This window comes from Geotrypetes seraphini, chromosome 3, assembly GCF_902459505.1.
Source record: "Geotrypetes seraphini chromosome 3, aGeoSer1.1, whole genome shotgun sequence".
NCBI classification, from domain to species: Eukaryota; Metazoa; Chordata; class Amphibia; order Gymnophiona; family Dermophiidae; genus Geotrypetes; species Geotrypetes seraphini.
The window spans coordinates 224,361,045-224,382,123 of record NC_047086.1 but is presented as its reverse complement, the minus strand read 5'-3'; the positions used below and the strand labels follow the sequence as shown (position 1 = coordinate 224,382,123).

The 21,079-nt window shown below is 49.7% G+C and overlaps 1 protein-coding gene across 3 annotated transcripts in view; it reads right to left on the bottom strand.

Annotated features, from left to right (window-relative positions):
* Positions 1-21,079, bottom strand: part of ANKRD52 (ankyrin repeat domain 52) — a 235,565-nt gene that overhangs the window by 63,301 nt on the left and 151,185 nt on the right. For all 3 annotated transcript variants that reach the window (XM_033937117.1, XM_033937118.1, XM_033937119.1), the window contains exons 20-22: positions 2,124-2,241; positions 1,809-2,028; positions 1,489-1,576 (exon numbers count right to left, since the gene is read on the bottom strand). In XM_033937117.1, coding sequence (XP_033793008.1) covers positions 1,489-1,576; positions 1,809-2,028; positions 2,124-2,241 — 426 coding nt within the window. The remainder of the gene's footprint in view (positions 1-1,488; positions 1,577-1,808; positions 2,029-2,123; positions 2,242-21,079) is intronic.

The following is a 21,079-nucleotide window of genomic DNA, read 5'->3' as shown; positions in this document are numbered from 1 at the left end:
ACAATGTGGGGGGTTGCACCACGAACACTATGCATTAAAGTAGGGGGTTCCCACACCCCCCATCAGAGCTCTTTAAAAATAAGTTTTTCAGCGGCGCGCTTCTTTCTTGCACTGAATTGTCAGCGTGCTGGTGTCTTGCGCACCCCTGACTATGAACCCCTAAGACAGATCTTTTGATCTCACCATGATGTTCACTCTCACTGCAGCAGTCATGAGCACACCAAATTAAATATCTGAGGTTTAAAGAAGGGCAATCCTCCTTCAAAATGCTGAGTAACGATGTTCTAATCATTCACACCTGATGTAATACACCTGTGTGTGATCTGAGCCACTTTAAATGGAAGGATATGTGGGGGTGTCCTAATTTATTCTTCAGTTAGAATATACATTTTTGTGGATATCTTTTGTTTCATGAGTAAATCAAGGAAAATTTTTGTTCTTTACCTGCAAGTATATCACTTCCTTTTCCAGAAATAAATAAAAAAGATTTGATATCGATATGTGAACATTTCTTAAGAAAGAACTGAATATTTCATGGGCTGTCCTAATTTTTTCACATGACTGTATCTAGAAGAGAGAAAAATTAATGAATAAAACCTTCCCTTCAAACTGATACAAGTAAAAACTGAAAGGCTCTGCCTCAGGTTTTTTTCCCCCCAATTATACTTTAAGATGTAAATGAGCATACCTCACTGGCTCTCTAAGCTGTAGTCTTTGTCCCCTGGCAAAGTCTCTTCTGGGTTACGGTGTACAGCTGAGACACCTCTAAATAAAATAGGGGAGGTGAGGGACTCGGCTGCCCAAGTGTGACATTTCCGAGGTTGAACAGGATCCTTTCGGGTCCCCATGCTCGGTCCGGCAACAGAAAGGCCAGAAAAAAAGCTCCTGCCTATCCTCTCCAAATGTTCCTAAGGAAAGGCCTAGAAAAATAGAAAAGGACTGCACAGGCTTACCACTCTACCTGTTGGAGACTGAGAAAAGATTGCACAGCCCACTTGTACTGTTAGAATTCAGTATGTTCTCAGCCTCCACCTGCTGGCAAAGGAGCATAAACCCATTTGTCTGTGCCGGTCTGGAAGGACAATAAAGAATGGTAGTTTTACAGTGCAAAAATTTTTGAACATGCAAAAATTGCTGGGTGGTCACACAAAAGAGGTTGTAACTTTGCCATGTTTAAAAATAATATCATTCCACTTGGCACATAAACATAAGATAGTAACAACAAATAAAGCTGTAAAATTTAATATTGAAATTTCAAGTGGTTGCTGAGAAAACAGCAAAAAAAACTCTAGGGGGTTACTTTTTTTTGCCTCACTCCGTACTGATTTCTTAGAAAAATTATTTGTGCTTTTCTTTTACATGAAAATGCTCAATAGGGGATATTAACGGGAAAGGATATATGTCCCATTAATGAAAACATTCCGACTAATTCAATTTATTTCAGACATAAAATAACAAAAAATGAAGAGAAACAAACAAAAAACTTACACTGCACAGTGCAATGGAGTAAAAGGGTTTCCTTCCAGATATGCTAATGGATTGTGTTCAAGTAATAGTTCCAGACACTCTTCATGTCCTGAGTGTGAGAAAAGTCAGAATATGAAATGCAGATGAAGCAAAGAAGCAACAGAAGGAGCAAAGAAACTCCCCCTCCCCCCAGTGAGGAGCAGGCAGCCTAAAGAAATGGTGCAGGACAAAGCAATGGGGGAGGTAAGAAGCCTGAAAAACATGCTCCCCACACGGTTCTGTTTCCCAAGGCAGGTAGCTGGATATGGCAGGAGGGAGTGATCTTGGTGCTCAGAGCTCACCGTTGTAAGAAGCCCAGTGCATTGGTGTATATCCGCTGTAATCCACAATGGAATCCAGAGGGTCAGTGGAAAGTGCCGCCTGCAGCAGGGTCCTCAGGAGGTCTGAATGCCCGCATGCTGATGCAAAATGAATTGGAGTTCTCCCCTTGAAATCTCGACATAGCACAAAGGCATCGTGGTCTAGCAAGGCTCCCACACAGTCCTCACAGCCAGTAACAGCCTGCACAAAGGGATAAACAGAAAAAAAATCCCATGAAAAACCTATAAGAAATGGTAATACAAAAAAACACCTTTCCTCAATAAAAGATTACTGACTCCTCGATGGAGGGTAGTCCTGCCCCTCTTATCTCCAGCATCCACTGTGGCCCCCTTCTCCAGCAACATGTGGGCACAGTCAACGTGGCCACTCATGACCGCCAGCATCAGGGGAGTTCTGGAAAGAACAAGAATGCAGATTTGGGAAAGGTTCTTAATATTTTGATATCATTGCCATATTAACTTGTATTCTATGCTCTTGTTTATTGTCCACCGCTTATACCTCTGTTGATGGTATGCTTTTTTTGTCTTTGTATTTATTGTATGTGGTTATTTTATATTTTTGTTTTTTATACTTTAAACATTTTATTGATGACCACTGAAAAATACAGTAATACAAGAACAGAACAAAGAAAACGCATAACATTTTGTTATATAACCCAAATCCCTCCCCCCACCCAAAAAAGTTTAAACAATCCTTCCCCAAAACATACAATAAAATACACAACACATAAGTTAAGCTGCCATCAAGTTCAATAATATAAGAATAGATGTCCCGAGCGTTTCCTGGTTCTTCTGATTTGTGCTGGCGTAACTGTGGGGCACGAGGTACATTTTTGCACATTTGGTGGTCTTGCTCTGTGGTTCAGGGCTTCTGAAGGCAAGTGACAGGCTCTCTGGAGGATATTTTGCAGGTCCCTTACCCTTGCTAGGCTGCCTATTTTCTTTTACATGTGCGACCTCCTCATGTGCCCCAGCCAGCGCATAAGTTTGCTGCGGCCTTTTTTGTTGCTGGCACAGTATCTGAGACTCCATCGCTAGATGTGGTATATGCTAAATTAGATGTTATTTGTTTGATGTCCAAATTAACAGTATAAAAATGGACACTTTTATTTCTTTTCACAAAGTATGGGACTTGTATATAGACTAGTGACACTTGCAGCCTAAACTTTTTGGTATTTGAGAGAGCAACCGGAAGGAGGGACTGGGGGGACAAGGGAGGGGGTGAGTGGGGTTGTTTTTTGTATTGTTTGTTTACATGGGTTCTTTGTATTTTGATCTATGGCTGGAATATACATTGATACCCCGAGTCTATAGGGGTTTATGCCTGTTTTGTAAATGTTGGTTATAAATAAAATTTTGAAAAAAAAAAAAAAATATATAAGAACAGTACAACATCTCCCCCTCCCATCCCACCTCCAAACCCAGTTTATTAGCTAGTTTATCATCAAGGAGCCTTGGTTCTTATGATCCTCAGAACTAATGTATCCTATCTTTTTATTTTTACAAATGTGTTTATGTACCCTGCGCCTTGGATGTTTTTGTAATGACAGGCAGAATGAAGAGCCCTCTGTTATGAAAGTGAGCAGATTATAAGTCAAATTAAGTACAGGTATACCACTGATTTTCCAGCAACAGATGGTCTGGTAACAAGCAGCATCTGCAACCAGCTGCTTCTGCTGGCCTCGGCTCTCCCTCTGACGTGACCTCCTAGTCTCGTAACCCAGAAGTGACATTAAAGAGACAGCAGATGCTGGCATGAGCAGCCAGTTGCAGATGCTGCTCACCGCCGGGGAAGATTTACAGAGGAATGAGAAGGTGCTGGGATTAGAGCATGTTCTAAAGGTAATCTGGCAAAGGTATGGAACCAGGGGTGCTAGAAAATCGGTGGTGTGCCTATATCGAATACTGTTAGTAGTAGCTGCAGAGCATGAAGCACAGTGGTGAGTGGACAGCATCTTTCAGAGCACAGGTGGGCTAACTATTGCAACTGAAGAATGGGAAGACAAAGCAATGTTACTTACCGTAACAGTTGTTATCCAGGGACAGCAGGCAGCTATTCTCACTAGTGGGTGATGTCATCAGACAGAGCCCCGGTACGGACGTCTCACAAGCACGTGTTGCTTGTAGAAACTTAAAGTTTCTAGATGCCCGCACCGCGCATGCGCCGGTGCCTTCCTACCCGGAGATCCGGGCGTGTCTCCTCAGTTCAGGTAGCTAGCCTGAGAAGCCAACCCAGGGGAGGTGGGTGGGACGTGAGAATAGCTGCCTGCTGTCCCTGGATAACAACTGTTACGGTAAGTAACATTGCTTTATCCCAGGACAAGCAGGCAGGTATTCTCACTAGTGGGTGACCTCCAAGCTAACCTCAGTGGGATGGAGGGGGAGTTGGCGACTTAAGAGAATAAATTTTTCAATACTGTTTGGCCAAACTGTCCATCCCGTCTGGATAGGGTATCCAGACAATAATGTGAGGTGAATGTGTGAACCGAGGACCAGGTGGCAGCCTTGCAAATTTCCTCGATTGGTGTTGATCTGAGGAATGCTACTGAGGCTGCCATTGCTCTGACCTTATGGGCTGTGACCTTACAAGGGAGTGATAATCCAGCCTGGGCATAGCAGAAAGAGATACAAGCCGCCATCCAGTTAGAGATGGTGCGCTTTGATACGGGTCTTCCCAACTTGTTAGGGTCGAAGGAGACAAAAAGTTGAGGAGTGGTTCTGTGTGGCTTGGTGCGATCCAGGTAGAAAGCCAAGGCACGTTTACAGTCTAGAGTGTGAAGGGCCGATTCTCCGTGGTGAGAATGAGGCTTAGGGAAGAATACTGGAAGTACGATGGATTGGTTGAGATGAAATTCGGAGACCACCTTAGGCAGGAATTTCGGGTGAGTGCGGAGGACCACCTTGTCATGGTGGAATACTGTGAATGGTGGGTCCGCCATCAATGCCTGGAGCTCGCTGACTCTGCGAGCGGACGTAAGGGCTACAAGGAAAAGAACTTTCCAGGTGAGATACTTCAGAGGGGCCCTGTTGAGTGGTTCAAACGGGGGCTTCATGAGGTGGGAAAGGACTACATTGAGGTCCCAAACCACTGGGGGTGGTTTGAGAGGAGGGTTAACATGGAAGAGTCCTTTCATAAATCTGGCGACCACCGGATGGGCCGAGAGGGGTTTCCCTTGTAGAGGTTGGTGGAACGCCGCAATAGCGCTCAGGTGGACTCGTATGGATGTGGACTTGAGCCCAGATTGAGATAGGTGCAGGAGATAGTCCAGCACGGAGGATAAGGAAGCTCGCTGGGGTTCCTTTGACTTAGAAACGCACCATGAGGAGAATCTGGTCCATTTCTGGGAGTAGCATTGACGAGTGGCGGGCTTCCTGGAAGCTTCCAAGACTTCCCTCACTTCTTGTGAGAATTGGTGAGGGGTTACGTTGAGAGGAACCAAGCTGTCAGGTGGAGAGACTGCAGGTTGGGATGAAGTAGTGATCCTTGATGTTGAGTAAGTAGTGAAGGAAACACTGGAAGTGGTACTGGTTCCCTGCTGCTGAGTTGAAGTAGGAGGGAGAACCAAGGTTGTCTGGGCCACCGAGGGGCTATTAGAATCATGGTGGCCCGTTCGAGTTTCAGCTTGACCAGAGTCTTCTGGATCAGCGGGAATGGTGGGAACGCATATAGAAATCGTTTCCCCCAGTTCAGTAGAAAAGCATCTGCCTCGAGGCGATGAGGAGTGTAGATCCTGGAGCAAAACTGAGGCAGTTTGGCGTTGTGGGGAGCCGCAAAGAGGTCTATCTGAGGCGTCCCCCATTGCGTGAAGATTTGGTGAAGGGGGTTGGAATGGAGAGTCCATTCGTGCGGTTGTAGCAGACGGCTTAGTTTGTCTGCTAGGACGTTGTTCTCCCCCTGGATGTATACTGCTCTGAGTGAGGCATTGTGGCGCACCGCCCAGTCCCAGACTCGTAGAGCTTCCTGGCAAAGGAGGGACGAGCCCGTGCCCCCTTGCTTGTTGATGTAATACATGGCAGCCTGATTGTCTGTGCGAATGAGGATTACCGTGTCGTGAAGTAGGTGTTGGAAAGCTTGGAGCGCATTGAAGATGGCTCTGAGTTCCAATAGATTGATTTGGTGTAGTCTTTCCGCACTGGTCCAGAATCCTTGGGTGCGGAGACCCTCCAGGTGGGCCCCCCATGCGTAATTCGACGAGTCGGTTGTGAGAACTTTCTGATGGGGGGGAGAGTGCATCAGCAAACCTCTGGATAGATTCGAAGAGGTCATCCACCAAAGTAGAGACTGCCGAAGAGCAGGTGTGACTACGATGCGTTTGGATAGTGGATCGGATGTCTGATTCCACTGTGATGCCAGGGTCCACTGGGGGATCCTGAGGTGGAGTCTGGCAAAGGGTGTCACGTGTACTGTGGAGGCCATATGGCCCAGGAGTACCATCAGTTGTCTCGCCGGTATGGATTGGTGAGTGATCACCGACTGGCAGAGGTGAAGAAGAGACTCCATGCGTTGCCGGGGCAGGAATGCTCGGAGTCGGGTGGTGTCCAGGACCGCTCCGATGAAGGGGAGGGACTGGGTAGGTTGTAGATGGGACTTGGAGAAGTTGATCTCGAAGCCCAAATTCTGGAGGAAGTAGGTTGTAGCCAAGGCCGCCGAAGTGACCTCTGGGGCTGACGGGGCCTTGATGAGCCAGTCGTCGAGGTATGGAAAGACCTGTAGACCCCTGTCCCTGAGTGCTGCGGCCACTACCACCAGGCACTTTGTGAAGACTCTGGGGGACGAAGATAGGCCGAATGGTAGCACTCGATACTGTAGGTGCAGATTTCCCACCCGAAATCTGAGGAACTTTCGGGAGTCCGGGTGAATGGGGATGTGAGTGTAGGCCTCTTTGAGATCCAGGGAGCATAACCAGTCGTTCTGCTCGAGGAGGGGGTATAGAGAAGCCAAAGTCAACATGCGAAACTTCTCTTTGACCAGGAACTTGTTGAGGGCCCGAAGGTCTAAAATGGGTCGCAGGTCGCCCGTTTTCTTCGGGACGAGGAAGTACCGGGAGTAAAACCCTCGGTTCAATTGGTCTGACGGGACCGTCTCGACCGCCCGAAGCTGAAGTAAGTTTTGGACTTCCTGAAGAAGAAGGGAGGTCTGCGTCGAGCTTGAAGGATACTCTCTTGAAGGATGGTCCGGGGGGACCCGGTGGAATTGAAGGGAGTATCCTTCTCTTATGATGGAGAGGACCCATAGGTCCGTGGTTATGGCCTCCCATCTGTGGTAAAAAAGATGGAGGCGGCCCCCTATGGGAGAGGCCGAGGTTATGCTCCCGGGAGGGGCGTCAAAAGGGCTGGGGAGCCTTAGGTACAGCGGGTGGCTGGACTTTTTGCTGAGACTTCTGGGGGGGTTGTCTCTTCTCAGGCTGTCTCGCCGCGGGCGTTTGTCTGGGCATGTAACGCCGCTGGTAAATCAGGGGTGGCCTGGAAGGTCGAGACTGTTGAGGTTTGGGTTTGGGCCGTAGGATGGATTGAAAGGATTTTTCATGATCCGACAGCTTCTTGGTAACAGTTTCGATAGACTCATCGAACAGGTCAGCTCCAGCACATGGTACGTTGGCGAGTCTGTCCTGTAGGTTGGGATCCATATCGATTGTACGGAGCCATGCCAGGCGACGCATAGCTACCGCGCTTGCGGCGGCGCGTGCCGAGAGTTCGAATGCATCGAAGGAGGATTGCATCAGCTGGAGGCGTAATTGGGAGAGGGAGGCTACCACTTCCTCGAACTCGAATCGAGCTTGGTTGTCTATGAACGGAGTGAACTTGCGGAGTACCGGCAAGAAGAACTCCAGATAGGAAGAGAAAAAGAAGTTGTAGTTTAGCACCCGTGACGCCATCATGGAGTTTTGGTAGAATTTTCTACCAAATTTGTCCATCGTTCTTCCCTCTCGGCCCGGCGGTACAGAAGCGTAGACCTGGGAGGGATGAGAGCGTTTGAGGGAGGACTCGACCAATAGGGATTGGTGGGAGAGTTGGGGGCCCTCGAACCCTTTATGGTGCACGATGCGGTATCGAGCATCGAGTTTGCTGGGGATCGCCGGTATGGAATACGGCGTTTCGAAGCACTGCATGAAGGTCTGGTCCAGTAATTTATGCAAGGGGAGCCGGAGCGACTCCGTTGGAGGGTTAGGTAAGTGCATGGTGTCCAGATACTCTTTGGAGTATCTGGAGCCCGTGTCAAGGGTCACGTCCAGATCATCCGCCATTTGTCGGAGGAATGATGAGAAGGACAATTGTTCCGCCAGCGTCGGTCTGTGGGACGGGCTGGAGGAGGATGAGGCCTCCAGGTCTGTGGACATCGGGGAGTGACAAGGAGAATCGGGTACCGGTGTCTCCTCGTACTCCGGGCCCCTCGGAGGGGACGCCTCTGTTGAGGAGTATCCCCTACGTTGCAGTTTTTTCTGCGGTGACACCTCCGAATGGCGTGAGGAGTGCCAGGATGAGTGTCTCGATCGGTGCCCGTCTCGGTGGCGGGACGGGGATCGGGATCGTATGTGCATCGCATGGTCTCCCGAGGCCCCCAAGTGGATAGGGCTGGAAGCGGTGGATCGCAACTGGGTTTGCGATGCGGATTCTTGCGATGCTACCCAAGTCTGGTAAGGAGTGCGGAAGAACTCTTCCTGACTATGCCCAGGGCTTCGAGTATCGAGCGGGGGTCTGGTCCCATGTTGGCGCGGAGGCGTAATGGGTTCTAATGGCGGCATATCGGTAAGCGAGGTTTGCCGCGTGGGCATCGCCGCCCTCCCCCGTTCGTCCTCGTCGGTTGTCGAGGTCGAACGGTGTGGGGGAGGGGGAGGGGGCGGACCGCCCCTTTGGGTCGGTACCGGGAGGTCACCCTGTATGGCAGCGATGAGCCTGGGTCCGATGGTCTGCATGAGCTCAACGAATTGAGCTTCCAGCACGGACCGTAGCGAAGCCGATAGGGAGGGATCCGCACCGAAAGGGGGTCCTCCTGCACGGACATCGCGCTCCTTCGAGGTCGAGTGCTTCTGCTTAGCAGCTTTCGGCACTTTGATGACCATTGGTGGCACTGTGGAAGGAAGAGGTACCTGAACCGAGGAGACCGGGGCAGGCACCGACGTCGAGCTCGTGGATGGTGTCGGGGCGAGCGATGCCGGTTTCACCACACTCGATGCAGGGGTGGTCGATGCCGGTTTCGCCCGAACCGGGGAGGTATCAGATGAAGTGGAGGCTGTGGGATCCTTAGCTGTGTCCATCTTGAACATCGATTCCCACAATAGGCAACGCCGCTTGAATGAGCGTGCCGTAAGGGTAGAGCAAGGCCCGCACGATTTCGGGATGTGGTCAGGGCCCAAACACTGCAAACAGCGCCAGTGAGGGTCCGTGAGTGAAATCGCGCGTTGGCACTTGCTGCACTTTTTAAAACCCGGTGGTTGGCCGGGACATAGGCCGGAAAATCTCCGCCGCGAGGTCGAAGCCAGTGGGCCTGAGCCACGTGGCCGGCCCGTTCGACCCGCCGGAGGAAATAATCTTCTTTTTTTTTTTTTTTTTTTTACGAAAATAAAAGAACTGTTAACTGTAATTAAAAGAAAGGCGAAAACGCGGACAAGGAAGGCAAATTTAACTGAATTCAGCTAGCGCATGATGAAGTTGAACTTCTCAGCTCCGCGGAAAAGAAAGAACTGAGGAGACACGCCCGGATCTCCGGGTAGGAAGGCACCGGCGCATGCGCGGTGCGGGCATCTAGAAACTTTAAGTTTCTACAAGCAACACGTGCTTGTGAGACGTCCGTACCGGGGCTCTGTCTGATGACATCACCCACTAGTGAGAATACCTGCCTGCTTGTCCTGGGATAATGGCTAGTATTTTCATTTTGAATTTCTCCCTCTTTATGAATGAATCAAGATCTCAAAGGTCAGGGATGGGGCCAAGCCCTCCAGATTTTCAGGGGAGGAGGAAGAATCTAGATTTTATGCTGCTTATCCTAGGAATAAATAGTGGATTTCCCCAAGCCATCTCAATAATGGCCTATGGACTTTTAGGAAATTATCTAAATCTTTTTAAAATTCTGCTAAGCTAACTGATTTCACCACATTCTCCGGAAACAAATTTTCAGAGTTTAATTACACGTTGTGTGAAAAGATATTTTCTCTGGTTTGTTTTAAATCTACTGCTTAGTAGCTTCATTGCATGCCTCCTAGTCCTAGTATTTTTGGAAAGAGTGAAGAAGCGATTCACATCTACCCTTTCCACTCCACTCAGTATTTTACATACCTCTATCATATCACCCCTGAGCCATCTCTTTTCCAAGCTGAAGAGCCCTAGCTGCTTTAACTTTTCCCCATAGGGAAGTCGTCCCATCCCTTTTATCATTTTTGTCACCCTTCTCTTTACCTTTTCTAGTTTCGTTATATCTTTTTTAAGATACGGCGACCAGAACTACACACAGTATTTGAGGTGTAGTAGTACCATAGCGTGATACAAGGGTAGAGAGCTGCACAGGAACGGGGACAACAGGAATCCCGCGGGTTCCCCCTTCGGGTTGCAGGGATCCCGTGGGGATGCCCCTCGTGGTCTCGAGGATCCCGCGGGGTTGGAGGCAACTCGAGCAGAGAGGCTCGTCTTCTTTTTTTCCTTCCTGCAGCACGCCACACGTAACTGACCCAGAAGTCTTCTTCCGATGTTGGAGGAAAGGCTTCACGTCAGTCACGTGCAGCGTGCAGGGCCGAATGTGGACACTGCTAAGCTCTGCGACTTGGCGGACCTGCACAGCTTTTCTCTTTTAACATAGTAGTTTGAAAGTTCTGGCAGCAGGTAAAAATGGCAGGGACTGGGAGTAGAACCCCGACCCCCCCCCCCCCCCCCGTATAGAATGCATCGATCGGAGTAGCATGTGATGCTTTGGGAGGTTCTCTGTGAAAGAAAACACATGAAAAGCCCTCTGCCTTGCAGGTTTTTAATGTCACTTCCTTTGTGGAGTCAGCTGCTGTTACTACTAGAAAAGGGGGCATAGACATTGAGAAAGCCTTCAAATGAATATTTTCTGATTTCACAAGGCTTGTACAAAGGGGCGTAGCTACAACAGAGCAAATCCGGCTAATTGCCCAGGGCCTCCTACCTTTAAATTCTGTTGCTATGGCCGTTGCCATTAGAAACTGCATTGAGTGGGCAGAGTTTTATGCTCGAGGAGAGGGCAAAGTGCTAGTACAGAGAAGGAGTGCTCCGCCTCCTCAAATCTACCTCTCTGCTCTCTTCTTCAGTATGAAACTCCGCCCACTCAATGCTGCTCCATATGGGGTTGGGTAGAATTTCTATACATCAAGAACCAAAGAAATAAGTTACTGATATCTGTGCTGTGCATTGATTGCACAGTTTTAGAATATGGCTTGACCCAGAAAAAGTTTTTGAAGTTTCATCTTTGGTGATCCCAAGTTTTGCTGCACGTGACTGACGCGAAGCCTTCCCTCAGACATCGGGGGAAGACTTCCGAGTCAGCTACGTGTGGCATGCTGCAGGCAGGAAAAGAAGACGAGCCTCTCGGCCCTGCTGTTATCTGGACTCGAATGTGGGAGGCCAGCACAGGACACAGAAGGGAAGGGGTGAAGAGGGAGTCCGTTTTTGGACACAGAAGGGATGAACTTGGGAGAAAGGAAGGGAGGGAAAGAGATGCTGAGGTGGAGGAGGGAATAGAAAGGGAGAATTGGGCATGGGTGTGTCAGTGAGAGGGAAAGAGATGGTCGTGTACACAAGGAATGGAAGAAAGAGGAAAATTTTTGGTCATAGTGAGGGAATGAGGTACAGATGAAAGGGAAGAGAAAGATGAGAGGGAGAAATGTTGTGGTGGAAAGGGAACAGTGGGACAGATTGAAAGGGATGCAAGAGGGAGGAATGTTGGACATAATGGTGAAGGGAATGGAGGGAGAGATGTGGCATGGTGCTGGAGAGGGGTGATAGAACAGAAGGAGAAATGTCAGGCATGGGACTGATGGGCAGGGGCGAAAGATGAGAAAGGGATAAATGCTGGACCATGGTAGGAGGAACCAATGGACAGCAACAGAAGAATTTATAGAAGATGGGAAAGCGGAAAAAAGAAACTGGGACCAACTTGATGGAAAAATAAGTTTCCAGACAACAAAGGTAAAAAACAGAATTTATTGACTAAAATATATTAGCTTTAAGAAATGTATACAGCAGATGTCTTTGTATTGTGTTCAAAAGAAAAGGAAATGCATTTGTGGTTTTATTTCTACAGTGTTGAAGTACTTGCTGGCCCTTGCTGTGGCTGATGGGGATCCCCAAGCACCACCAGCAGAGGACCTCCTCTAGAGACGGCCAGAACTCCCATCCACCAAGCACAGCAGTCGCTGGCAACATCCATGAGCCACTGAGATGCCAGCATCTGTGACTCAGGAATGCTACTGCTGCCTGCCAAGCTTGGCAAAAGGGACCCCCAGCCAACTGCAAAGGAAGTCCTCAGCTGACAGCTTGGAGGTTCTCATCAGCTGAGTATTTATATTTTATATTTACATTAGAGGCTCTGGTAGAAACCTGTTTACAAAGTAAGTATTCTTCCCAATTAATATTTCCAAATTAATAAAGTGTCTTTGTAAATGGGTCTCTACCAGAGCCTTTAATTCAGTAGCATAATTAAATGAAATAACTACTTCTGAAGTTTATAGAGACGGGTGGGGATGGATTTGATTCCAACGGGGACGGATGGGGACGGGTTTTGATTCTTCTGGGGACGGGTTTGATTTCTGTCTCCGCGCAACTCTCTATACAAGGGCATTATAACATTTTCATTCCTTTCCTGATAATTCCTAACATTCTATTTGCTACACATTGAGCTGCATGGATGCCAGAAATCCCTACTGAAAAGCAAAGCAAAACTGATGCTCTACATTCTTATCGTGACACTCCTTAAGGGCAGTGCCTCCCTGAACTGGAACCGCTGTCACCTTTGTGACTGCTGTAACAAGGGCATCAACTTTGGAGAACAACCAATACTTCGCCACTTCCTCTGGAGTGAAGGTGTATAGGTGTTCCAGCACTCTGGATCCTCAGAGATATCCATCCAGCACTTCCCACTCTGCCATCATCATGTGAACAAGGGCTTTGTGCATGGGAAAATACTTGGGGGAGGCCCTCCACGGGATCCACATCTATAGTCTGCAGCAATCACCTCATCAATAAGACAAGTCAACTCCTCTCCTGAAAAAGCCAAACAAGATGAGACTGCTCTTCCTCCGGTTCTGGGGACCCTCCACATTGAAATCTGGAGAGGACAGGGAGTCTGAGAGGACCTCTCTATCTGTCCCCGAAGGCACTGGTGACTCAAGAAGAGTGCCTGCCATCCTGGGCCATTTGGATTTTGGAGAGGCCCAGAGAAGCAGGAACCACTCTTCTGCCATCAGGACCTGCTTGCCCATATGTGCCGAGCCAAAAATAACTTTGGGCCCCCACAGAAGATGGGTCCAAGAGGGGTAGAGAACACAAACCACTCCCAACTCTCCAACCCTGCAGTTAGAGGGAACAGGTTCCTGCTGCATTGAAACAGTAACAAGACCATGATTCCTGCCAGAGATATTGAGACCACATAGCCTCCTGAGGCAATGATGCCTCAGGAGGAGAAGCAGAGCAGGACCTAACCATGTCCATCCCCCCACACCTGGGGCTGTTTCCAAGTCGGAAACAGCTTATTGCAACTGGAATAGACAGAAATGCCAGCTGTCAGCTCTTGCAGGTTTCACAGAGCCTGCCCACCAGCATTCCCAACTACATAGCAGGCAGGAAGGGGCCTGCTGAGACTCGAGGAAGACTTTCAGTCCAAAGTCCAGGCAGTCCCGATACTCTCCAGGCTCTCCTGAGGTGCTAATTGTGGAAATTCCTCACTGGCAAGTAAAAGGGATTTCTTCAGTTAAACTCTGTACTGCTTTTTTTTTTTAACAGAGCTTTTATTTATTTATTTATTCAATTTTCTTTTTTTAAATTATTTATTCATTTTAACACTTACAATAAGTGAAACAGTACATCACTTAATATTATGCAAAACCAATTTCAAATTCCATATCCCTCCTCATCCCTACTCAATAACATTTGTCAATTCAAGCAAAACATATAATAACCCCCCCCCCCACATTGTTACTTTCAAAAAAGAAAAAAAACCCAAGAAATCCTCCCCCCCTCCATGGATGTGCAAATTTAAGGGGAAATAGTTGGTATTCAATCATTACAATATTTTGTTAATGGCTCCCAAATTTCTTAATGCATCCCCGTTGTATGGCAATTACCCTTTCCATTTTAAATATGTGACATAGTGAATTCCACCAAAAGCTATAATTTAAGCGATCCCAATTTTCCATTATATGTTGTATTGCAACCTCTGTCATAACCTTTTCCTATCGTGATATAGACAGTGGATAAACAGTCTGTATGGACTAATAAAGAGCCAGGAACACAAAATATTTGAATTTACAGACTTATGACTTATTTACGTTATGTTTACAATAGCCGTAAATGATAACGGTGAATAATACAAAACTTTGCTAAAATAATTACGATTGGAACCAGCGTAACATAAAATTTATTATGATAGGAAAAGGATAATGAGTAATAGTTTATTATTATTAGATGAAATTTGACACTTAGCTCTCATTGATGTTCCGAATAACACAGTGTCATAAGTTAATGCAACCGGATTTTCTAACAAATCATTTATTTGCCCCCAAATTGATTTCCAAAAAGCAAGTATCAATGGACAAAAGAATAGCAAGTGATCTAATGTCTCAGCTTCGAGATGACAATGCCAGCATCTATTAAACTTAGAGCTATCTAACTTTTGTAAACAAACTGGGGTCCAAAATGTTCTATGCAACAAGAAGGAGAAATTAGGTTCTTACCTGCTAATTTACTTTCTTTTAGCTTCTCCAGACCAGTAGAGGTTAACTTTACGAATGGGTATATATCTAATCATGACCAGCAGGTGGAGACTGAAAACAAAACTTTGGGACAGTATATACTATCCTCCCTTCTCTATTTCTCTCAGTCTGCCGAATAGCCAAGCAGAACCAAGAACTGGAAAACAGGAAGAAAACAATACTCCGAACAGGAGTAACAAATAACATACCCAAATGCTGTTGGAAAATGCAGAGGAGAAATACCCGAAGGAAAATGTCCCCACAGCTCGCCAGCTAAGCCAGCCGAGCCACAGCCGCTGTTCTTTAATTCTCCCCGGCCCTAGAAAAATACTAGAACCCGCAGCAAAAAACAAAAACTGCCCGCGAAAACAGCCCCAACAACAACAACAACAACAGACAGGGTGGGGACCTCTACTGGTCTGGAGAAGCTAAAAGAAAGTAAATTAGCAGGTAAGAACCTAATTTCTCCTTCTTTAGCACTCTCCAGACCAGTAGAGGTTAACTTTACGAATGGGACGTACCAAAGCAGTCCCTCTCACGGGCGGGACCCCCGAAGGGCCGATACCAGAACACGCTCACCGAACACCGCGTCCCGACGCGCCTGAACATCTACCCGATAATGTCTAACAAATGAATGCAAGGAGGACCAAACCGCAGCCTTACAAATATCCACCGGAGGCACGAGCGACGACTCAGCCCAAGAAGCCGCCTGACCCCGAGTGGAATGAGCCTTGAGAAACTCCGGAACAGGCTGCTGTTTCAGAAGATAAGCGGAAGCAATCGTCTCCTTGATCCAGCGTGCAATAGTAGCCTTAGAAGCGCCAGCTCCCCGACGAGGACCAGCCAGGAGGACAAAGAGATGATCGGACTTCCGGAATTCCTGGGTCCGCTGCACATAAGAGCGAAGGACCCGACCGACATCCAACTTGCGCAGCTGCCGTTGCTCAGAAGAGCCCTCCCGACCACCCAAGACCGGGAGAACCACCGATTGATTGACATGAAAAGGAGAAACAACCTTCGGCAGAAAGGAAGGAACAGGCCGCAAGACGACCCGCTCCCTAGAAAACTCCAAGAAGGGAGCCCTACAAGAGAAAGCCTGCAGCTCAGAAACACGCCTAGCAGAAGTAATGGCCACCAAAAAGACCGCCTTCAAAGTAAGGTCCTTCAAAGAACAGTCGTCCAAGGGCTCGAAAGGCGGGCGCACCAAAACAGAGAGAACCAGATTAAGATCCCAAGAGGGAACCGAGGGCCGTAGGGGAGGCCTAAGCAACTTGGCCGCCCGCAGAAACCGAATCCCATCAGGAAGAGCCGATAAACGCTGACCTGACACCAACCCTCGAAAGGCCGACAGGGCCGCAAGATGAACCCGGAGAGAAGACCAAGCCAGGCCTCTATCCAGGCCATCCTGCCAGAACTCTAGAATGTTAGGCAGAGAAGCGCGAAAAGAGGTCACTCCCCGCGCCCGACACCATTCCTCAAAGAGACGCACATAAGCCCGAGAGGTAGAAAGCCTCCGGGACCCCAACAGTGTAGCGATCACCTTGTCTGAATATCCCTTCTTGCTAAGGCGACCCCTTTCAAGAGCCACGCCGTAAGACAGAAGGGAGACGGGTCGAACATGGGAATGGGACCCTGCATCAGAAGGTCGTCCGAGAGAGGCAGAGGAAGAGGAACCGCCACCAGGTGCCTCACCAGATCCGCATACCACGGACGTCGAGGCCAATCCGGTGCCACCAGCACCACCAAACCCGGATGGTGAACAATGCGAAGAAGCACTCTGCCCACCAGCGGCCAAGGAGGGAACACATACAACAGCCCCTCCGTTGGCCACGGCTGGACCAGAGCATCCAGACCCTCGGCCAGCCCTTCCCTGCGACGACTGAAGAAGCGGGGCACTTTGGCGTTGCCACTCGTGGCCATCAGGTCCATCAGGGGCTGCCCCCAATCTTGCACTATCAACCGAAACGCTCCGGCGCCGAGAAACCACTCTCCTGGATCCAGGAAGTGACGACTGAGGAAGTCTGCCTGAACATTTTCTACCCCGGCTATATGAGAAGCCGAGAGGTCCAGAAGATGGGACTCCGCCCAAACCATGAGCCGAGCCGCCTCCTGCGCCACAGGAGTGCTCTTGGTGCCCCCCTGACGATTGACATAAGCCACCGCCGTGGCATTGTCCGACAGGACTCTGACCGACTTGCCCAGCAAAAGGGAGTGGAAAGCTAACAGCGCCAGCCTGACCGCTCTGGTCTCCAACACGTTGATCGACCAGGAGGCCTCCTCCGCGGACCAGGTGCCCCGAGCTGAGTGGCCCATAAACTGAGCCCCCCAACCGAGGAGACTCGCATCCGTAAGGAGCACCGTCCACTGCGGGAGATCCAGACCCACCCCCTGAACCAGGTGAGGGGTCCGGAGCCACCAGCGCAGACTGCAGCGCGCCAAGCCTCGTAGGGGAACCGGAACATCCAAATCTTGCCTCCGGGGAGACCACCTCCGGAGCAGAGCATACTGAAGAGGACGCATGTGGGCCCGCGCCCACCTCACCACGTCCAGGGACGCCGCCATTGACCCCAGGACTTGGAGGAAATCTCGCGCCCGAGGACCCCGGGACGCCAAAAGCAGGCGAATCTGAGATTGCAATTTGCTCACCCGGGCCTCTGGAAGGAAGACCTTCCCCAAGGAGGTGTCGAACATAACCCCAAGGCACTCCAGACGCTGAGCCGGGACCAACCGACTCTTGGAAAGGTTGACCACCCAGCCCAGCGACCGGAGAAACTCCACCACCCGAGCCGTAACCCGGGAGCTCTCCTGCAACGACTTTACCCGAATCAACCAGTCGTCCAGGTAGGGGTGAACCAGGATGCCCACCGACCGCAAGGCTGCCGCGACGACCACCATTACCGTGGTGAACGTCCGAGGAGCCGTGGCCAGACCAAAGGGAAGCGCACAGAACTGAAAGTGCCGCCCCAAGATCGCAAAGCGAAGGAAGTGCTGATGAGAGGCCCGAATTGGAACCTGCAAGTAGGCCTCCGTCAGATCGAGAGACGTAAGAAACTCCCCCGGCTGAACCGCCAGAATGACCGACCGCAGCGTTTCCATGCGGAAAGACGGAATCTGGAGAGCTCTGTTGACCCCTTTCAAATCCAGGATGGGCCGAAAGGTCCCCTCCTTTATGGCCACCACAAAGTAAATGGAGTACCTGCCGGTGCCCCACTCCGTAGGGGACACCGGCACCACTGCCTCGAGATCTAGCAAACGCTGAAGGGTCTGACGAAAAGCCTGCGTCTTCCATGGAGTCTGACATGGAGAAGCGAGGAAAAGGTCCGGCAGAGAGCGGGTAAACTCCAGAGCGTAACCGTCCCGCACCACCTCAAGGACCCACTGATCGGACGCGATCTCGGCCCATTTGGGGAAAAATTTGCGCAGCCGGGCCCCCACCGGAACCAAAGGGGGCGCCGGCAAGGAGTCATTGCGCAGGACGGGAAGCGGGGGAACCGGCGGAGGGATTCCCTGCCCCCCGACGGGCCCCCCGAAAGGGCTGCATGCGCTGGAAGAACCGACCCCGGGAAAAACGCTGAGCCGGGAAAGAAGCAGCCCCACGCCCCGGGCGATACTTGCGAAATTCCCGCAAACGCCCCCGGGCAGCCCCACACCTAGACGCAGGGCGGGCACGGTCCTCAGGCAGACGGGGCACCTCCGAGTCCGTCAGAGTCTGAATCAACTCATCTAATTCCTCTCCAAACAAAAAGACCCCCTAAAGGGAACTTTAGTAAACTTAGCTTTGGATGCAGAATCCGCCGCCCAAGCGCGCAGCCACAAAATACGCCGCGCGGCCATGCCATAGACTTAGCCGAAATCCGCACCAAGTCATAAAGAGCATCTGAGAGAAACGAGGCAGCCATCGCAATCTTCGCTACCTCCTGATCCACTAGAGACCAGTCATCAGACTCCCGATCCAGGACACGCTCAGCCCACCGAAACACGGCGCGAGCGACTAGCTCCCCACAAACAGCCGCCTGGACCCCAAAGGCAGAGACATCAAAATCATACTTAAGAAGTGTCTCTAACGCACGCGCCTCCGAGACCCTAAGAGCAGAACCGTCCATAACAGGCACGGTATGCCGCTTAGGAAGTGCCGAGACCACCGCGTTCCCCATTGGCGAAATTAAGGTAGCCCTACCTCCCTCCGGGACGGGATACCCAAGAGCCAAGGCGCACACCAAACGAAACTGCGCCCATAGGCCACTGCGCCAACACAAAATCCCGCAAATCCTGACGCACAGGAAAAGAGCGGGAAACAGGACAGACCCCCTGAAGCAGAGGGGCCCCCATACGCGGGGTCTCCGGCGGCGCCACTGCAAAAATGCAGCACCAAGGAGACCTGCTACACAGGTCTAAAAGCTTATCCCTCTGAATAAAAAAGCGCACCACAGACGCATCTGCTCTGGAAGACGGGAAACCCGCCGCCCCGCTGCCAACAGGCGTCCCCTCTAGAGGATCCTGGAAGCCCGCCAAAGCAGCCAGGTCCTCAACCCGGCCAACACGCTCCTCCGCCCACCAATTCGCAATCCAAGCCCCCCCGCGGGCGCTTGGATGAGGGAGGAGGAAGAGGGGACGCCAAACGAAAAGAGGGAGGCAAAGCCATAGGGGGCGCGGAGGGAAACCCCCCCCCCCCGAAACCCCCCAGGCGCACGTGGGACCCCCAAAAGTCCGCACAAAGAAAGAAATTAAATTGGGGGCAAAAAACCCCTGGGGGTCCCCAGGGACTCCCTGCCCCAGCAGGGGTCCATGCTGAAACCTGCCCCTGTGTTCGCCATACAGGGGGAAGGTCACCTGAGGTTGCAGACAAAATGGAGGGGCCAGACAAAGAAAATGGCGAAGTTCCCGCCAAAAATGCTCCCTCCATGGCCTGTAGCGGCTGAGAAGACTGAACAGTCTCAGCCGCTAAGACAGGCAAGTCGGCATCAGCTGTCAAAAAATCAGCTGAGAGGGAATCCTTCGGGGAATCCCTCCGTGGGCGGTTGTGGAAGACCGGGCTTCCCCACTGCTCCAAGCCGACTCGCGAGGCACCATCGGCGGGGAGCTCTGGGCGCCTGCAGCCGCTGACGACGGAGCTCCACCACCTCACCGACCCAAACCGCCGAGTTCAGGCCGGCCGCGAGTGCCTCGCGGCTGGACTCAAGTGTGTCCTACTCCCCCGGAGAAGGGCACAATTGCTCCATACGCGACCTAGCTATAAAAAAGTGCCGGTTACATGAAAAAATACAGTAAAATACAGTTTTCTTAAAGGGAAACAACCCTTCAGACCAGCACTACCTCAGGATTTTTTTTTTTACAGAACAGACTCCACAGGCTCTCGAAGCAATATGCCTTGCTTGACTTAGGGGGCAAGGCTTACTGCTGAGGCTCCTCTAAAAAAATGTGGGGAGGTGGAGGAAGTGGGGAGAGGTACCCCGCTCGTGACCCGCCGGGTTTGACACCCCCGAGGTCGGACGGACCCCCAAACAGGGCCCGACCAAGCTCCGTCCGGCCAAAAACAGGGACAATAAACCCCTAAACAAATTCCAACAGCCCTACCAAGAGAGATGGGTACAGATCACTCAACACCTGCTGGAGACTGAAAGAAGACTGAGGGAAATAGAGAAGGGAGGATAGTATATACTGTCCCAAAGTTTTGTTTTCAGTCTCCACCTGCTGGTCATGATTAGATATATACCCATTCGTAAAGTTAACCTCTACTGGTCTGGAGAGTGCTAAAGAAAAACCATGTTTGTCTCATAGATGCCGACACTGTACATCCTCCAAGACCAAATCCGTGGTCATTGAGACGCAGTAATTTGATGCTTTATCTCAATGCTCCAAATGTCCCGTAGACCAGTTTTTAGTTTCTTTTTTTTTTTTTTTTTCCATTATATTTTTATTTTCAAATTTTACAAAAAGTGTACATAATAATAAAATACATTTGATAAATGCATGGTATCACTTTTATATCTAACACAATGTATGTCTGAATTTGATTTTCCCCTTCACCCTCCCCCCACCCTTTTATTGCTTTAATATAATATTTTTAATTTTCAAATTTTATAAAAGTATACAACATATTAGAATACAATTATTCAATAACATATTTATATCTAATACAATATATTCTGGATAAATTTATTCATTTTCCCTCCCCCCACCCTTCTATTATTTTTTAATCATATGTTACATTTTGTATCATATATTATAATATATTATATATAAATTGTTTTCCTTACCCCCCCTATATGTGTGTCATAAAAAAAAAAAAAAAATCTCTAAAAGAAGAAAAGAAGA